This window comes from Marmota marmota, unplaced genomic scaffold, assembly GCF_001458135.2.
Source record: "Marmota marmota marmota unplaced genomic scaffold, marMar, whole genome shotgun sequence".
NCBI classification, from domain to species: domain Eukaryota; kingdom Metazoa; phylum Chordata; class Mammalia; order Rodentia; family Sciuridae; genus Marmota; species Marmota marmota.
The window spans coordinates 14,889,926-14,909,648 of NW_025999853.1; the positions used below are offsets into that span (position 1 = coordinate 14,889,926).

Below are 19,723 nucleotides of genomic sequence, written 5' to 3' on the forward strand. Positions count from 1 at the left end.
AGTAGACGCTGCCCTTGGGTCGCTGAGGACGGTAGCTCAGTAACAACGACAATAATAATACCAACAAGCTTGACGATTAGTAATAAACTTTATCACGGACTTCAGTCTTTTTAGGTCGCCTTTTCACGTTTTGGGTAAATAAGGTAGATCTTATGTCCCTACTTTTCACGTAAGGACACTGAAGCTCTGTCACCAGCAGATGGGGCGGGACGCATCGATCGCTGGTACTAAGGGTGTCCCCTCAAGGGTGCGGGCCCCCGGAGGGTACGCAAGCGGGGGAAACCTGGCCCAGGGACAGGAGCAAGAACCTGGGGATAGAGCCCCTGGAAGGGTTTAGGGTGCGTGGGAAACTTCTGTCCAGGAGCAGGTGCGGGAACTCGGGGCTAGATCCCCAGAGGGGACAGCATGGTGGGACGCTGTGCCCAAGGGGCTAAGATGGGAACCTGGGGCTGCAGCCCCAGGAGGGGACAAAATCGGCGGGAAACTCTGCACAGGGGGCTGGGGCCGCAGAGGGCCACGGGCAAAGGAAAGGGGAGCCTGGGAGTGGGGAGGAGGGGGATGCGGTGGCGGAGCTGCTCAGGGGTCCGCGCGGTCACGAAGCAGGGTGGCGGGTGCAGCGCTCTTTTCGGTTGGCCAGTTCTGCTCTAGGTTCCCAAGATGAAGGGGCACCGGGGCGGGGCAGGATAGAGCCGAGATTTAGACAATCGACTGGCACCTCTGGCCACCTTGTCCCCAACGCCTTCCTGAAGGATAAATTGAAGCGGTTCCTGGGTTCGGAGTCGCTGAGGTAAGACAGGTTTGAGCTCGGTGTCCGCTCTGCCCCACGTCAACAGTACCTAGTGGGGTCTGCCCGGTCAAGGTTGGAGACAGAATCGAGTCAGTTTCAGTAAGATGGTGTGTTATTCTCGCCCCCGTCTCTTCCGGCCCATCAATTGCTAGGAAAACACTGACAGGCACTAGGTTTTGATTCTTAATTACTTTATTTGGTTCATGCAGTACATTTTTATTAGAAAGTCTTTGTTAGATCTTGTGGAATGTAAGAAGACAAGAAAGACACTTCCCCTGTGCGGCAAAGATTTTCAATCAAAAAGAAGACAAATGTGAACACAAATAACACACCAAAAAGCAGACCACACCTGTAAAACGCAAAATATAAAAGGAAGTTAATTTCGTGTCATTTTAAAGCCATCCTAAAATTAAAAACAGCAAAAACTCCTTTTCATGAACACAATAAAAATATACTTTAGCATTATGCTAGGGCCTATAAGTGACAGAGATCAGGTAAGAAAGAGAAAGAAAGAAATTGGAAAGGAGTTACATAGACAATGTGAGTGAAAGAGATTCTAAAAGGGGGAAGCATCCTAAGATTACTCACAAATTAGCTCAGATACACAAACAGAGATGTGTGTGGGGTGTGTATACACAGTCTTAAAAAGACTAACAGTGGGGGGCTGGGGATGTGGCTCAAGCAGTAGTGTGCTCGCCTGGCATGCGTGGAGTGCTTTGTTCCATCCTCAACACCACATAAAAATAAAATAAAGATATTGTGTCCACCTAAAAATAAAAAATAAATATTAAAAAAAGACAACAGTGGGGAATAGAAATAAAGTCACTAAGTCATAGAAAAATTTTATAAAAATACTATAAAAATTTTAAAGAATTTTTTGTATTATAAAATTTTATATTATTTAATTTTTGCATAGGACTTTAATTTTCATTTAATATCTTAATTTGTTAATTTGATTTTGCAATTTCAGGCATATTTGCAGATTCATGCAATTATAAAGGGTAAAAATACAGAAAAAATAGAAGGATTTGGGGTTCAATAAACTTGTCATATTCCCATTACTGTTACTTATGATCTGCTTGATCTGAGGGACGTTCCTTAATATTTTCCTAAATTTCTGGCTTTTTTTTTCATCCTTACCATAGGAATAATTATTTCCAGTTTATGGATTTGTTTGAGCTTTAAGTAAAATAAAATGTAAATCACTTAGCCTAGTGCCTCACTCTGAACAAGTAACAGGTGTTATTATTAGTAGTAGTTTATCTCAGTCCTGCTGTTTGTCAGTTAAGGACTAGATTTCAGCCAGTAGTACTAGTTCCTCTCCTGATGCACAGAACACACCACGTACTATACTGAAAGCTTACAAGTTCCAGGCAAGTCTAAAGAATTTATACTTCTTTTTCATGAGCATTGGTGCTTGTGGGTGAACTGACTGCCTCTGATTGACAGCTCAGATAGAAAACATTACCTGGGAAGCACCTGCAAACAAGAGGTTTGCACAAGCAGGAGGGATCAGCGCAATTTGTCTCCTTGCATACTGTTCAGTGTTATAAAAGGATAAGGAGATCAGAAGTTTCCTTAGTAATAACCAGCATCCCTATAGCACTTCTTAGTTTATATGTAATTTTCACATCTCCTGGCTCATATTGGTGGACTCCCTTCCCCTATTCCTCCTCCCTCATTGACCTCTAGTTATTTTTTTTTTCAGTTTGCAAAAGGGGCAGTCCAAAAATGTCAACAGAAAAGTCTGCACAAAACAATAAACTTGACGCCAGCCGAGACTTAGAGGTCAGGCTGAAAGTCGTTTCCTCATCCTTATGTTCTGCCCTGACCTAATCAGAAGAGGCAGGTCAGGCTTCAGGCCAAGGACCTAGTGGCTCCTGGCTTTGGGGTAAACAAAAAACTGCTAGCTGTGATGTCCCCACACCATCCAAGGACACAGTTCACAGTATTTGTCCAAGGTGGGCGGGGAGGAGGTGGGGAAAAAAGTGTGAAAGGTATTGGGTCTGAGAGAACCAGTCATCCCTTATAGGGATGTGGGAAATACACCACAGCCTTCCATCTCAAGTCGAGTCTGGAAATCCATTTACACTGGGTTGTAGGCAGGGTTGTGAAAACCAAACACAAACTGCCTTCAATAGTATCTGGGAGACAGTGTTATTGTTAACGATATTTAGGACTGGCCTACCACTTTAGGACTGGACCTTATAAAATCCCAGTCCTTCTCCCTGACTTCCCTAGTTTGGAATGTTAAGAATCTGCACCCATGTGGACCAGCTCCCCCAAATTTGCACTGATGTTGCAGTAGAGTCCTCCAAATTTTAAGAATTTGGATTCAGGGTGTTTCATGAAAGCTAGTTGTCAGTTAGACCCCCTTACTCTTGTCAAATGCTGGTGGTTATTCACAAGTCAGAGTGGACTAGAAAGAGGACAGATTTAGACAGTGTCCAGTTTAAAAAAAGTGTAAGTGATCATTTCCCCATTAGCCCACGGTATTTGAAAATTGCAACGATCCTATAAGAAACTTATTGTGATCTACATTTGGCAGAAGAGATGCATTAGGCCTAAGAGAAAGTGCTGTGAGAGCCAGGGGCAGGAGTCACCCTGCCTGCCCTCTAAGGCTAGGGGCTTTCCACTTGTCATTCTGTTGTCCCTGTGAGACCATTCTTCAAAAAACTCAACTCACTGAACAGATATGATTCATAACTATCAGGGGAATGTAAGGGTTGGTTAAATTAACCAGGAGGGTGTTCATTTGGAAAAACACTATTTTGTACTCCTATGTCCCTTTGTCTATCTAATAAATAGCTCAAATTTTCTGTGCTCCAAACTGAACCTCTGATCTTCCCAACCATCCCCTCCCCCACCGTGTTCTCTGTCACCATTGATGGCAACTCCAGGCTTCTTACCTCATCCCTTTATTTCATACCCCACATCCAAACCATTAGCCAATCCTGTGGACTGTCCTTTCAGAATACATCTATCAGACCACTTCTCCCCACCTCTGCTATTGTCCAAGGGACCCTATTATTTCTTGATTTCCAATGGCAGGAGCCCCTTAATAGGTCTCCTTGTGTTACCCTCATTGCCTTATATCGTCTCTTCTCAGCTCAATGGTCAGAGAGATTCTCCATTCCATCAAGAAGTGACCTGCCACACCCTCTAGGAACTTCTCTCTCTGGCTCTATCAATATCACTGTATCTGGTCACTATGTTTAAGCACTGGCCTCCTTTGGGCTCCGCAATCATGCCAGGCATATTCCACCCTTTAAACTCTCTTATTAATTACAGAGTACTTACCACACATCTGTGCCATGTCTAAAAATAATGTTTTAGCTGGGTGCAGAGGCACGCACCTATAATCCTAGCTACTGGGGAGGCTGAGGCATGAAGATTGCAAATTTGAGGCCAGAAAATTAGTAACAGCCTGTCTTAGAAAGGGCTATGGATGTAGCTTTGTGGTTGATCACCCCTGGGTTCAATCCCAAGCACTGAAAAAAATTAATATTAAAATTAAAAGATGGCTTACAATAACACTCCACCACTATGTATGTACGTACATATGTACGTATTGGCACTGGGGATTGAATCCATGGGTGCTTTATCACAGAGCTACTTCCACAGCCCTTTTAAATTTGAATGTTTTTAGTTGTTGATGGGTCTTTATTTTATTCATTTATTTATATGCGGTGCTGAGAATCGAACCCAGTGCATCACACATGCAAAGCAAGTGCTCTACCACAGAGCCACAACCCCAGCCCTAAATTTTTAAATTTTCAGACAGCACTTCACTAATTTGCTGAGGCTGGCCTTGAACTCGATCCTCCTCTCTCCAGCCTCCTGAGTGACTGGAATTACAGGTGTGCATCACCACAACCAGCTCACTCCAGCTGATATTTCTGAGCTCTTTGGATCTGAACATGTATTTAAGATGTGAGTTTTCAGGCATTTTGTGAGTAATTCAGTTCTCTTTGGGTACCGAGCCTTTATGTAGTCATCATGCTTTGTTATTTTACACAGCAAACCTGTCTTCAACTTTTTGGTGGTTGGAAAATGAACTTTATTGTTTCTTCCTAAGAATAGCTGGTTATCTTCTTCTCCCTACCTTTGGTTCTCCACCAACCCTTCATGAATCAATAGAGAGATTAATTCATCTGGAAGTACAGAAGTACACAAATGGCTGCATTTATGTGTCCTATGAATTACAGAGGAGATGGAATCAGAGCAGATCTGGGCTATTTGCATTTTACTTAGAGGAATAGGAACTTTGGTATTTTTGTTTGTTATTTTATTTTGTTTTGTTTTGTTTGTGAGCAGAAAGGTACCAGAAGCCATAGATAAAGATGCTCATTGCAGATAGACTTTTTTGATGAGAAGAATGAGAGTGGAGAGAGGGTGGATAGATAGAAGACTGGAAGGAAGAAAAGCATGACAATACAGAGGCGAGCAGAATCTTGGGATGAGTGCACAGCATAGAATTTTAAAAACCTACAAATCTTTTTAGCATTAGCCGCCCAAATTCTTATTAAACCAACAAATTGTCATCAATTTTTCACCAACCCTTCTTTTGTACTTGTTAAAATGAACAAAACACCTGAGGGGGAGGGGAATCTTTAGTGATTTGAAAAAGTTGTCAAAGATGTAGGTTTTTAATTTTTTACCTTTTTGAAGCTTTCACATAATTCTTTTCTCTTTTTTTTCTCTTTGCTTTGTAAGTCCTAGAAGTGAAATCACATGCTAATAGCAAACATTAGCACATAATGCCACTTACTGTGTTATTCCATATGCTGGACTTCCTGCTTGGTTGTTTAAAATTCATTGCTTCATTGATATTGTTAGAACTCTCCTTCCCATTTTCTGGTATAGGAACTCAGAGATGCTGAGATATTAAAATCAACAGTAAAGACATGCCTAAGGACAGTCAGTTTTGTCCTTCTGTCTTATCTTTTTAAACACTGCCCCGTCTCCCACAGCCAGAACAATGCTTGACACCAGAGTAGTTACTCAAAATATATATATATATATTCTGAATGTTAAATGTACTTGCTCACATATCTGTAAATGCAAACTGAGATTTGAAATCAGGCTTTTCCACATGAAAGACTGAGTTTTTAATCACTTGCTGCTGTGTTTCTGGAACTGCTGGCTTTTAAATATGGCTCTCTGTGATTACTGAAGCATAAATTTAAATGGTATTGTCATGGGTCCTGTCATGGGAACACTTATTTTTTTTCGGTCCTGGGGATTAAACCTAGGGTCTCACAGAGCTAGGCAGGTGCTGTGTTACTGAGCTACATAGCCAGGACTTTTTAAGTTTTGTTTTGAGTCAGGATCTTACTAAGTTACCTATACTGGGGGCTGGGAATGTGGCTCAAGCGGTAGCACGCTCGCCTGGCATGCGTGGGGCCCGGGTTCGATCCTCAGCACCACATACAAACAAAGATGTTGTGTCCGCCGAAAACTAAAGGAAATAAATATTAAAAAAAAAAAAAAAGTTACCTATACTGGCCTTGGACTTGTGAACCTTCTGCCTCAGCTGTACCCCCAACCCCAGTATCCTGAGTATCCTTTTCCCCCCAAATAAACATATCTTTATAACTTTTCTCATGGTCGAAAGATACACAAGCTCAGGGAGAAATTTGAATAATACCTCAAAAGTATAGAAATTAGAATAAGAATTAAGGTGAAGCAAGGAACACTCTGCCTTAGCCACAAATTTTAAGAGAGAAACAAAAACTCAGTAGTCAAAATAAGCAATGTTTAAATTTACTATTTCAAAAACAACACAAAAATTAGCTCAAAAATATATGATGAACAAAATATCACAAAAATTTAAATAAAGATAAGACTTATAGGTTGAGATCAATGCATACAAGTGTACAGTCAGATCATGTCTGCTTTACAATTTTGATATTTCATTCAATATGTTACCTTACCATCACTACAACAAAATACCTGAGGTAATCAACTTATAAAGTTAAAGTCTTACTTTGGCCCAAGTTTTGGAGGTTCCGTTCTTTGATGTATTGGACCCATTGTTTTGAGCCTGTAGCAAGGCAGCACACTGTGGTCGCAGTGTATGGCAGAGCCCAACAATTCACCTCAGGGACAGGAAGTCAAGAGTAAGAGGAGGAGACCAGGGTCCCACAGTTCCTTTCTGGGGCATGCTCTCAAAGCCCTAAAGCCCACCCACTAGGTCCCACCTATATTAAAGCTCCCAACCATGCTACTATGGAGGCCAAGACTATGGCAACCATCATAGATTTTCCCTGCAGTAAGTTGGGATTTTAAGAATACTGTGTTGACATTTATCTTGATAACTTAGTTGCTGTAGTTTTGACAGGACTTAAATTCTACAGCTAAGGTGAGTTCTTCAATCACCAAATTCTAACTTCAACATAGTAAGAATGAAAGCAGAGATTGTACCAAACCAGAGGTGGCTCCTGTTCATGTCTGGTACACAGCTTTTCAAACAACTCTCAGTGGTTTCTGTGTGTGGATATAATATACACGTAAGGGGCATGACATAGCTTAACTCAACTTCTTATTTATTGAATGACACTGCATATAATTTTTGCCTGGTCATTTTATTATTTCCTTGGGGTAAGTGCCTGTGGTTGGAATCACTGGGTGAAAGAGTCTGTGTGTGCACTGCTTTTAAAAAGCCAGAAAGGTCATTGGAGAGTCATTGGCAGTTGGATCAAGTCCCTTTATACAATGTTCACAGAATTTTTAAAAATGTATCTCCTTTCCTTTGAACAGGTCCAGGAGACGAAATGTCATCACATGTTTTGCCAACATCACCGAATTCTGGAGGTAAAAGGAAATCAGTCAGTGAATTCTTCCTTTGTGCCTGGTCCCGTTAGGCTCCATAAGGTACCAGGAGAGTAAAGGAGGGTGCTGCACGAGAGCCTAAGGTGGAAAGAGTTTATAAACTGTCTGCTGAGGACACTCTGTTTGACTTTTCGATTTTTAAAATTTCTTCAAATCAGGGGTTCCTCAAATTGTCACCATTAACTCAATTGTGTGTCATACGAAAGGACACCAATAACTTTACCAAATCTTCTCTTCTCTCCTTTACCACCCTTCTCTCTTGATCCTCCTACTTCTTTATAAATATACAAGAGAGTAGAATTTAGCAGTATAAAAGGAATGATTTTGTTTTACTTATAATTCTGGCCAAGTTTAATGATGGGATAACACCAAGAATGTCTATAGAGAACTGTCACTCTATACACATCCCATACAGAGGACCATTTGTCACTCTGTATTTAGAATTAATAGGTGTGACTGTGAATGACAAAACATGGATATAAACCCATGGTTTAAATGTATGGTAGGGGTTTTTCACACTCTCTCAGGTAAACAGAGTCTGGGTCCATGGGGAAGTTCACATCAGGAGCTCACCTTCTAGCTCATGACTGGGCTTTATTCTTGGCCCAATTTGGCTGCTTCTGCACCAATCATTACATCCATATTCCTACCTATAAGAAAGGAAAGAGCATGCCTAGAAGATACATCCACCACTTTCACTGACATCCCCTTGGCTAGAACTTAGCCATATGGGTATTCCTAGGTCCAAAGGAGGCTGAGAAAAGTACTCTCTACTCTGGGTGCCCATATGGGATGATAGAATTGAGGACCATATTTGTATAGAAGGAGAGAGTGTGGATATGGAGACACTACTAGTAGCCCCTGCTCCATTATCAAATTTAAAAAAATTTAGGAAGGGCCATTTTTGGAATTAATTCTACAGGTAGATTTGCACACATAATTAAAGGTGTATGTACAAGAATAGTCAATGCAGTATTTTTTTTTTTTGTAAGAGCAAATGACTAGGATCAGTCATTATGTCTATGAAACAAAAATCATAGATAAGGTTAAAATGAAGGAAGAGGCAGTTTTATTCAGGTGCAGAATAGATGTGCAAATCAGCAGACACAAGTTCAGGTTAGAAACCAAGCAAGTGTTATCCAACGAGACTAGACAGAATGAGGTTTCAAGTCATGGGGTGGGGCCCGTAGCTCAGCACTGCTGGAGACAAGGCAAGGTGTGGGCAACTCAGGTGTCGGAAACTGAAGGGAGTCAATGAAGTTTGCATTCACATATCCATGCTCTTTTAGCCAGCTTTTTTTTCCATTGCTGTGCCCAAAAGACCTCACAAGAACAACATAGAAGAGGGAAAGTTTATCTGGGGCCTCACAATTTCAGAGGTCTCAGTCCAGACAGCAGGTTCCATTTCTTAGGGCTCCAAGTGAGGCTGAACATCATGGCGGAAGGGTGTGGTGGAGGAAAGCAGCTCAGGACGTGGTCATCAGGAAGCAGAGAGAGCTCCACTTACCAGGGACAAATAAACCCCAAAGGCGGGCCCCCAGTGACCTACTTCCTCCAGCCACTCCCCACCTTATCACAGTTACCACGCACTTAATCCATATTAATGGATTAATTCATTGATTACCTACAACTCCCACAATCCAACCATTCCACCCTCTGAATAATTCTTGCATTTTCTTACATGCAAGCTTTTGGGAGACACCACGTATCTAAACCATAACACAAGGACTTACTGTTCACTCTGGGATCTTTCCAGACCCACAGAGGATTGGAAAGTTGGTTCATCTTCAGTTCTTGACAGCATCAGTGCAGAATGTTAGCAAAGTCCCAAAGTTTTATCTCACCACTCTGTAACATTTTGACTTTGTTTTATCATGTCCATTGGTGTAGGATTAGTTCATATTATGAGGGAATGAGATGCTAGTCAGCTGTCTTTTGGATAAGATGATAATATTTGTGCTAATATAAAAAGAATTTCTAAGTATTGGTAACTGAAAAAATAAGATGCAGAATACTAGAGTAGTATATATATTGGATGATGCCTTTTTTAAAAAAAAATTTTTTTAGTTGTAGTTGGACACAATCTTTATTTATTTTTATTTGGTGCTGAGGATCAAACCCAGCACCTTGCATGTGCTAGGCAAGTGCTCTACCACTTAGCCTCTGGATGATGCCTTTTTATTAAAAAGAATTTAGATTACTGTGTCAAGAACTGTGAAGGGTGTAAGATTTTCTCCTATTTCCAAGTTGTTAAGCTATCTAGTTTCATGGATGCCAAGAAGAGTTACAAAACTCTTGGATCAGACACAAAAGTCTTTATTACTCATAACACAATAGGAAGCATGAGCATTAACACATTTGGTACCAGTTCCCTGTTACCCATGGCCCTCTTTTTAAATCAAGTAAGTTATATATTAATAATATAATATGGACCTCTGAACCCTTGAAAACTAGAATCTTAATGGTAAATTACACCATGACAAAACCTACACACCAGATCTCTTGTTGTCTGTCATTTGAGGTAACCACCATGTTGACTCCTGTGTAGATTATTACTGGGGTTTTCTTATTATCTTGTCTGTTTGTAATCTTAAAGAACATATTTTTTTTTTTTTGCTTTGGCTTCAACTGTTTAAAAGGATAGCCTACAGACTATCGTCTTTTGGAAATTACATTGTGCATTGTAGTTCATGCATTTTAACTGCTGTGAATCACATTGTGTGAATATTCCATAGTTCCTTTATTGACTCCCCTGAGGGCATTTGAGTCGTTTTCAGTTTTCCATAAGGTAAGAGGCTGTGGCTTAGGTTGGAGTCTGATGCCCACTGGGAGTATAGGGTGATGTAGAAGGTTGAATGTGGTCCCCAAAAGATATGTCTATGACAATATGAACTTATTTAGAAAATGAGTCTTTGCAGAAGTAATTGAGGCAGGGATCCTGAGATGAAATCATCTTGGATGGACTTAGGGTGAAATTGGCTCAAGTACTGATGATGCTAAGACCCACGATCTGCCATCTGCAAGGTGGAAACCCAGGAGAGTTGGTGGTGTAATTCCATCCAAGTCTGAAGCCCTGAGAACCAGGGGAACTGATGGTGTCAGTCCCATTCTGGGTTCAAGAGGAGACGCCAACTCAAACCCTGAGAAGGACAAGAAAGGGCCTTCCTTGGCCTCTCGTTCTGCTCAGGCCCTCAGTGGCTGGGATGATACCCTGCTGGTTCAAATGCTGATCTCATCTGGAAACACTCTCACAGACACACTCAGAAATACAGTTTGATCTAGGCACTCCTGAGTCCTGACAACGCATGAAATTAGGTATCAAAACCACCCAGCTCCAGGTTCCCTTGGGTCCTCAATCTCGTCACCCTCTGCTAGGCTCTAGCCTGTTAGCCATTCTCCTTCCTCCTCCTGCTGTCCTCAATCCCAGATGCTGGACCTGCCCTCAGTTATCTCTACTCCACAGATTACAAAGGCCTAGAATGTCACGTGCTTCTGTGACATTCTCTGAGCCTCCCTGAGCCTCCAAAGGCCAAACCACAAGCCCCTCTGCTCTTGCCAGGTATGAACCCCACCCAGAGGGAAGGACTCTCCACCCAGCTAGTTCCTCTACCAGCTGGACCAGCCACACTCCTCTGAGTCTTCAGCCTAATTTCACTTCTCTGCCAACCCTCAGAATGACTCAACAAGTTGGCCACATCCAGCTTGGAACTGGGGGACACTCCCCACTCTTGTGACTACAAAGCCCTGCTGTTTCACTTACTCCTGAATGCGTCCCTTCGTGACCTTGGATTGTAGATCAGGGCCGTGCTGATGACTTATCAGCTGCCTTCAGTCTTTGCCTGTCAAGTGCAGGGCGTCCTGTTTTCTAGGCTCGGAGATCCCTCCTTCCCTGGAGGGGTGGACAGCAGGTGACCAGAACCGGCCACACTCTGTGTTGAACCCAGGACCTCCACTCTGTGATTTTCCCTCTCCCTGATAAACAGAACAAAACCAAACCAGCGTGTTGGGGCTTCTGCAATCCCAGGCACTCCCATCGCCTCCACTGCATCCCTTGGACAATGGCCATTTCTCAGGTAGCTTTGACGCTCCAGTTCACAGCACATTACCGCCACCTAGGGGCCTCTCAGTGTATCCCAAAGCTGATGTTCTGGACCAATTAAGCCAGAATTCCTGGGGAACCAGAGTGATTCAGAGCCAGAACCAGAGGTTCTTCATAGGTCCTTGGCCTGCTGGGAAGTTTTGGAGGTTTTTTTTTTTTCCTTGGTGAGGTAGAGATAGAAGGGTAAAGGGTATGGAGTAAGGGGTGGGTCACCCTTTCTTTTTCTCTCTGATTTAAGATATCAACTCCAAGCTGCCAGCATTCCTGGTCTTGGTTTTTGGTTTTTAAAGATCAGAATTTCAGCCAGGTATGATCATGCAAGCCTGTCATTCCAGCTACTAGGGAGACTGAGGCAGGGGGATTACAAGTTGGAGGACAGCCTGGGCAACTAGCAAGACTTGGTCTCGAAATAAAATTTTTAAAAGGGCTGGGGATGTAGAACACCCCTGGGTTCCATCCCCAGCACCACAATAAATAAATTAATACATAAATAGATATTTTAAAAATCCCAAGATTTCTGTCCCCAGCATCACACCTCCAAGCAATAGAAATAAGGAGAGAGAAGGAAGGGTTTTTGCCCTTTCAGATTCAATAAATAAAATCTAAAATTCCATTCAGAGATATAGTTGATTTTTCTATTTTTAATGATCAGCCTTCTTTTTCATTAAGTATATAAGTTCATGGTTTTTAGTGTTTTCATAGGTATGTGCAGCCATCACCATGGCCAATTTTAGAATGTTTCATCACCTTAAATAAACTCTGCATCCTTTGACCTCCAGATTCTACCCCCTGTCCCTGCGCCATCCCTAGCAACACTGATCTCTGTCTCCATGGATGTGCCTCTTCTGTTCATTTCACATAGGTGGAAAGATACCCTATGTGGTTCTTTGGTACCTGCTTCTTTTGTTTAACATATGTTTCCAAGGTTTATACCCGTTGTAGTGTATGTTGTACTTCGTCCCTTTTCAAGCCTAAATAATATTCCCGTTATATGGATATACCACATTTTGTTTATCATTTTTCAGTGTTGGATGCTTGGGTTGTTTACATCTTTTGGCTCTTATGAATAATACTGCTTGAAACATTTATGTACAAGTTTTTTGTTGTTTGTTTTGTTTTTGGTACCAAGGACTAAACCCAGAGGTATTTTACCACTCAGCTACATCTCCAGCCCTTTTTAAAATTTCTGATTTTGAGACAGAATCTTGCTAAGTTGCTTAGGGCCTTGAGAGTTGCTGAGGTTGGCCTTGAACTTGCAATACTCCTGCCTCAGCCTCTGGAGTCTCTGGGATTGAATCAGAGACATGCAGCACTGTGCCCAGCTTCATATACAAGTTTCTGTGTCAACATGTTTTCCTTTCTCTCGGGTGCATACCTAATGTTAGAATTGGTGAGGTGTATGGCAACTGTTTGACATTCTTAGAAACTACTAGAGTATGTTCCAGAATGACTGCACTGGCTGGGCACAGTGGCACATGCCTGTAAATCCCAACTCCTCTGGAGGCTGAGACAGGAGGATCACGATTTCAAAGTCAGCCTCAGCAACAGTGAGGCGCAACTCAGTGAGACCCTGTCTCTAAATAAAATACAAAATAGGGCTGGGGATGTGGCTCAGTGGTCAAGTGCCCCTGAATTCAATCCCTAATACCCTCTACACACACAAAAAAAAAAAACAGAAATGACTGCACCATGTTACATTTGAGGGTCCAGTTTCTCCATATCCTCACCAGCACTTGTTAACATCTGACTTTTTTCTAAGACAATCTAATTTGGACTGAGGCTCTTCCCAACGGGAGTGGTGGGGCAAGGGTAACAGTAGTTGTGCCTGTATGATAGGAAGAAATAGTATATTCATCTCAAAATATGATCTCATGATTCTGCTAAATGCCTGTTTTTATTTTTTGGAACTGGGGATTGAACCCACGGGTGCTCAACCATTGAGCCAGGTCTCTAACCCTTTTTAATGTCTCTTTTGAGAAAGGGTCTTACTAGGACCTCTCTAAGTTGCTGAAGCTGTCATTGAACTTGCAATCCTCCTGCCTCAGCCTCTAGAATCTTTGGGATCATAGTTGCGCAACCACCTTACCCAGCAAGGTCTCTCTGTTTCATCAACTCATTCCCCAAGCCCATGTGCTTGGTGCCATGGGAAACAGAGGATCTGGGGATCTTGCCCAAGAGATCTGGGCCCTTCATGTCCAATTCCAGTTCAGGGAGGCAATTTCTGTCTGCATTCCACTCTCTTAGAGACTCCTGCATCCCACTCACTCTACCCCATTTGGTAGGAGCCTTATAGTTCTGGTAAACAGAGGAACAATAATAAATCTTATTTCTATTTCTTTCTTTCATTCAGAAAAAGCAAAAGATGAATCAGTCAAAAAGGACAGACCATATAAGGTCTTTTTCAAAGATCTCTTTCTTTTCAAAGAAAATGAAATGGCAGCAAAGAAAAAGGTAAGCTTTTATTAAAAATCACAATCCCAATTAATGTTATAATCATATCATATTATTCATCATTCTTATGAATTTTTATGGTGTCAGATATGAGGACTCACATGGTGTGTGCCCCATACTGTCCTGGGGAGACACCCAGCACATCACAGGGATCTGCAAAGATCGCCACCCAATGGCAGAAGACAGATGTTACAGTCCAGTATGGCAACAACAACTACCCTACTCTGACAACACCCACGTTTTTCACATTTTTGCATTTCTAAAATTGGAATGCAGCTTCCATAGATGGATGTCATTGGCCATGCATAAGATAATAGTGCTTCTTTTTTGACACCAGGCATTGAACCCAGGGGCACTTAACCACTGAGCCACACCCCTAGCCCTTTTGGTATTTTATTTAGAGACAGGGTCTCAATGAGTTGCTTAGGGCCTTGCTAAGTTGCTGAGGCTGGCTTTGAATTGTGATCCTCCTGCCTCAGTCTTCCAAGCCTCTGGGATTACAGGTGTGTGCCACTGCACCCAGCTAATGCTTTCTTAAAATAAGTGGCATCTTAGAGTTGACGGGCTACTGTAACAGCGGCGTCAAAGGAAACACAGACAAAGGCCTGCCCACCTTTACCGGTGAGAAGAGAGAGAGAACAGGGTGGTGGTGATGTGTAGGCAAAGACTTCACTGAAATAACAGGAGCAGAGTCTCCAAGAAGAAGTCAAAATTGGCTGAGCTGACGTGGACGAGACAATCTGTGGGGAGGAGGAAGAAGGGATAAAAGTGGAGGAGGGGGTACCATTTCAGAATGATCTGGTATAGAGCTATGTCAGTGTGTGCCTTGCAGCGTTGCTCTCACTGTGTGTGTGGTCACAGCTAACACTTCAGATTTACTTTCCTTCCTCCTGGAGCAAAGGTTGACAACAGGACTTTCTTCACCTTTGTTAGAATGAAGAAAATATCTAGAAATGCTTGACACATGGTTCGTCTGTGTGTGATGGTTTCCTGCAGGTGTTATATAGTTGTGTTGAATTTCTCCCAAAATTAAATTGAGAAAATATGGGTGAAATCTGAAGCCTAAAACAAATTTTTTTAAATGTCCACTTGGGACTTCTATTTTTCTCTCAGGTTTTCAATTTCATGGACTCAACACTTTGGGCAAGATAAAACTGTGAAAATATATAAATAAATGCAGAAGGACATTTCCCAGTCCTTCATATTTGGGAAACACAATTTAATAAAAATTAATTTTTAAATATATTTATACTCAGTTTTCTATAGGAACGAAATTATGCATTCCTTCAAAGATAAGAATTGAGGGTTACTGGTTTATTGTTAATATCATTTATTACAAATGGCATTTTTATATATGATCTCTATTTGAAAACAAGATTACTTGGATACATTAAAAATTCTTCTAAACTTTGCACTTGGGCAGGAAAAAATTTTGAACCGTAGCATGAAAGTCTACCAAAAGTCTACTTTTTCATCCCGAATGAAGAGTCGTTCACACCTGAGCCAAATAGCTCTTCTTTCTGACAGAGGTGATGGCTCATTTGAAAAATTTGGGTTAGATCCAATTCTTATTCTCAGATTAACAGAAGGTAAGTCTAAGTTACTCTTTGATTCCGAATATCATTTTGAATATTGTTGATTTCAGAGTTGGGTGCTTTTCTGGAGGTGAGAAAAAACAGAAAGTATGCTAGCTTATAATTATGGGAAAGTCTCTGTAAAGGGGGGTTGAGAATTGGGAGAGAATCTATTTTAAACAGGAAAGCATATTTTTCCAAGAAGACTGATTCTCATTTTCATGGCTCCCAGGAAGATAGTCACTGCCAAAATAATACAGTATTAAAGTTGGCAAAGGTGCCAGCCATTCATACTGAGTTTTGTTTGTGGAAATACAGAAACTTTCTAAGAATGGAGTAGCTGTAGAATTCATATATTCAGAATCAGGAAGCTAATAGAATTTAATAAGTATGCCTGTTGTTTCAAAAACATAACTGGGTTTAATGACCTTTGAAGGTAACATATTAAAATATTCCAAAATGGTAATAATTGTTTTATGAAAGAAGGCAATCTGGGTATCAAAAATGACATGAATATTCCCTACTTATCAGATCAAGAAGTGCCTAATGATTCATGATTGAGTCATAAAATCTTTTCCCATAAATGAATCTTTTTTCCAATTTTTTAAATTAAAAAAAAAATAAGAAAGGAAGAATGGACAGACAGACAGACACATATCAAGTGCCCAGGATTTGCTGTGGTAACTTAAAATGTTTTTCCTCTGGCTCCCAGAGTCTTTTCAGTTTCCAAAATTATGAAAAGAAAAATCATTTTTTAAAAAGATTTTTTAGAACTTTATTTATCCATTTACTTTTTTACGTGGTGCTGAGGATCGAACCCAGCGCCTCCCACGTGCCAGGCAAGCGCTCCACCACTGAGCTACAACCCCAGCCCCTGAAAAGAAAATCTTGAGAGAATAAGAAAAATATTTAGAAAAGGACTCTGAATTCAGTAATCAAAACAGAAGTCATGTGCATTAGTTAGCTTCCTAGGGCTGTGACTGAAATACCAGACAAGAACAGCTTTCTGAGGAGGGAAAGTTCATTTTGGCTCATAGTGTCAGAGACTCAGGCCACGGTGAACTGACTCCATTACTCTGGGCCCAAGGTGAGGCAGAACGTCATGGAAGATGGGTGTGGCAAAGGGAAGCTTCTCAGGGTCATTGTGGCCAGGGAGCAGAGAGAGCAAGGGGAAGGGCCTACAGAGAAGATGCAACCTTCAGGAGCACACCCCAGTGACCCACCTCCTCCAGCCACACCCACCTGCCTACAGTTATCACCAGTCAGTCCATTCAAACCAGGATGGACTGGTTAGGTGACAGCTCTCACCATCAAATCATTTACCTCTGAAAATTCCTGCATTAACACCGGAGCTTTTGGGGACACCTCATATCCAAACCATAAAACCAAGCGAAATGGTTTAGAAAATTTGATAGGTGCACATGTAATTGTGTGACATGGTGGCACATAATGCCAGAGACTTCACCACAAGTTACAGGGTGCCGCAGTCCGGCTGCAGCAAAATAACCGGGCGGGTGACGAGCAACTAGTGTAGATTGATACAGCAGGAGAGGGAGCCATTTATTGCAGGACAGGAGCAGTATTTATACATTCCACACAGCTTATCTAATTAGCATAAACTAGATACATCAGTCAACCAATAAGGAATCTCCACACTTAATGGCTCAATGGCATTACTTCACAAACCACTCCCTCTGGCATTTTGCCAGGCACCATCCAGACTTGTTTACAGACTCTAACACTAGGGCATGTCTGGATCTCACCTGCTGTTTCAGCATTGGCCTCTGTAGAATGGTGAGCCCAGGTCATCAAGGGCACTTAAAATGACAGGTGGCATAGAAAGAATTCTGCATGGAGTGAGGGATTTCAGGAATCCTCGTTGCCACTGTGGTAGTTTGGGGATAACTAGGGAAGCACGGCTGAGGAGACAACCTGGGTGCCCACCATTATTGTTTAACAAAGACGTCGCTGGTCTCTTGGAAGTAAATGCCACAGGGTAGACACTTCAAAAAAGGAAACAGTGAAACTAGTGTCGTCCAGGGCAATCTGGGCTCCCTCATCCATGGAAGCAGGGTTATCCATTTGTGCTGGTTATACAGATAAAACATTGGGACATTTTCCCTTAAATCTCCCTCTGACTCTATTTCCAGTCAGGAGTCGATTTGAATGAAACTGCTATGTATTCTTCAGCCTCACATTCCCTGGCTGAATTCAGACTGAAAACAAACCTACGTGATAGTAAAATTAGCCAGCAACCCCATTCATTTTACTTCTATGTACTCAGTAATAACAAAGTGCTAAATCACCAGCAAAGGAAGTCCACAGGCAACTCGGTGTCATGGACAGCTCATCTGCCTACAGGGCAGAAGTGCCATTTCCTCTCTGTGCGACTGGCAGCCTGAGTGTGGTTTTGCCATCAAACAGCAGTACTGAATGGCTTGTCTCAGGGGCTTTCAGACTGCTCTTCACATCCCCAGTGAGTGATGGAGGTGCTCTGGGGTTGAGAGACACTCGCACTTTGAGGAGGGCTTTATCACCTAAGTTCTCTTGCTTGGAAGATCTGTCTGATAGCTAGAATAGCCAAAATGGGAAACCTACAATTATGAGTCTTACTAGATTAAAAGGATAAAATTCCATCGGCCCAGTAAGCCAGTCACCACATTAAGGTAGACTGAGCTTATTTCTAATAAGTTGATAGGATATTCAAATTTATTTTCAATCGGGCTGACCCATCATAAGTGACTAAATGAAAGCGATAGTGAGCAATTTCATTTTTTTTTCCATTAAAAATGTCCTAGTATGAGCTTGGGTTGTGGCTCAGTGGTAGAGCACTTGCCTCGAATGTGTGAGGCCCTGGTTTCAATCCTCAGCACTATGTAAAAATGAACAAATAAAATGAAGGTATTGTGTTCAACTACAACTAAAAAAAGAAAGAAAGAAAGTGGATAAGACTCTTTAAAAAATAATAAAAAAAAAACCCCACACTACACAGAAAGTAATTTCAGAAAGTGGATATGGGATGGCTCTTTGACCTTAGGGGTCATGCTGAATATATTGAACCTGAGTCTAATTGAATAAATATGAGGGTCTGAGCACCATGTTACATAACATTACAAGGATGAAATATGCCAGATTCATTATGTGGAAAATTCCACAGGATAATCCACCTGGTTTCTTGAACAAATGAATTGTATGGAAAAAATGGTGGGAAGGGGGATGAGTGTATACCTGAAGTGGGGATCACATTAAGGAAATGGCTTTGTGAAGTGTGAAAGTGGTATGATGGTCATGTTTTAAAACTACCTTGTCAGGAGGAGTACATACTGGGTATTCAAGGGATGAAATGATCCAAGAGTGTTGATTTTCTTTAAAATATTCCACTGAGGGGAAGAACTGAGGAGGGGGCGACAGATGAGATTGGCAAATCATTGATAAGGTTAAGGTAGCTGACAGGTCCAAGGGGGCTCATTAGATGACTCTCGAGTTTTATGAATGTTGGTGATTTCCCTTATGTAAAGTTTAAAAAAATACATTGAAAAAGATAATTGTGCACTAAGCTAAGCACTGATGACTTTGATATGCATTTTATTTATTCCTCAACAAAATGCTGTTAGATAGTTTGGCCTCCTCTCCTCTTTGCATAGGATGAAAGTGGCTTAGTGAGGTTGAGTCACCCAGAATTTCTGGTGAATCAGAATTCAAATCAAGGCCCGGTGCCCGCGTCCTACTGGGCGATGGAATTTGGGTTTCCTCTTCGTGGAGTGAGCTGTCTGCAACATAAAGCTAAGAAAAGAAGGTGGTGGGCCTAAGATACCATCTCACTCCAGTTAGATTGGCAGCCATTATGAAGTCAAACAACAACAAGTGCTGGCGAGGATGTGGGGAAAAGGGTACACTTGTACATTGCTGGTGGGACTGCAAATTGGTGCAGCCAATTTGGAAAGCAGTATGGAGATTTCTTGGAAAGCTGGGAATGGA

The 19,723-nt window shown here is 41.7% G+C and overlaps 1 protein-coding gene across 1 annotated transcript in view; it reads left to right on the top strand.

Annotated features, from left to right (window-relative positions):
• The first annotated feature begins 7,563 nt into the window (after positions 1-7,563).
• The window catches only part of Ccdc38 (coiled-coil domain containing 38), a 39,777-nt gene continuing 27,617 nt past the window's right edge, over positions 7,564-19,723 (top strand). The window contains exons 1-3 of the mRNA XM_015482586.2: positions 7,564-7,603; positions 14,071-14,171; positions 15,595-15,760. Of these exons, the coding sequence (XP_015338072.1) occupies positions 7,564-7,603; positions 14,071-14,171; positions 15,595-15,760 (307 nt within the window). The remainder of the gene's footprint in view (positions 7,604-14,070; positions 14,172-15,594; positions 15,761-19,723) is intronic.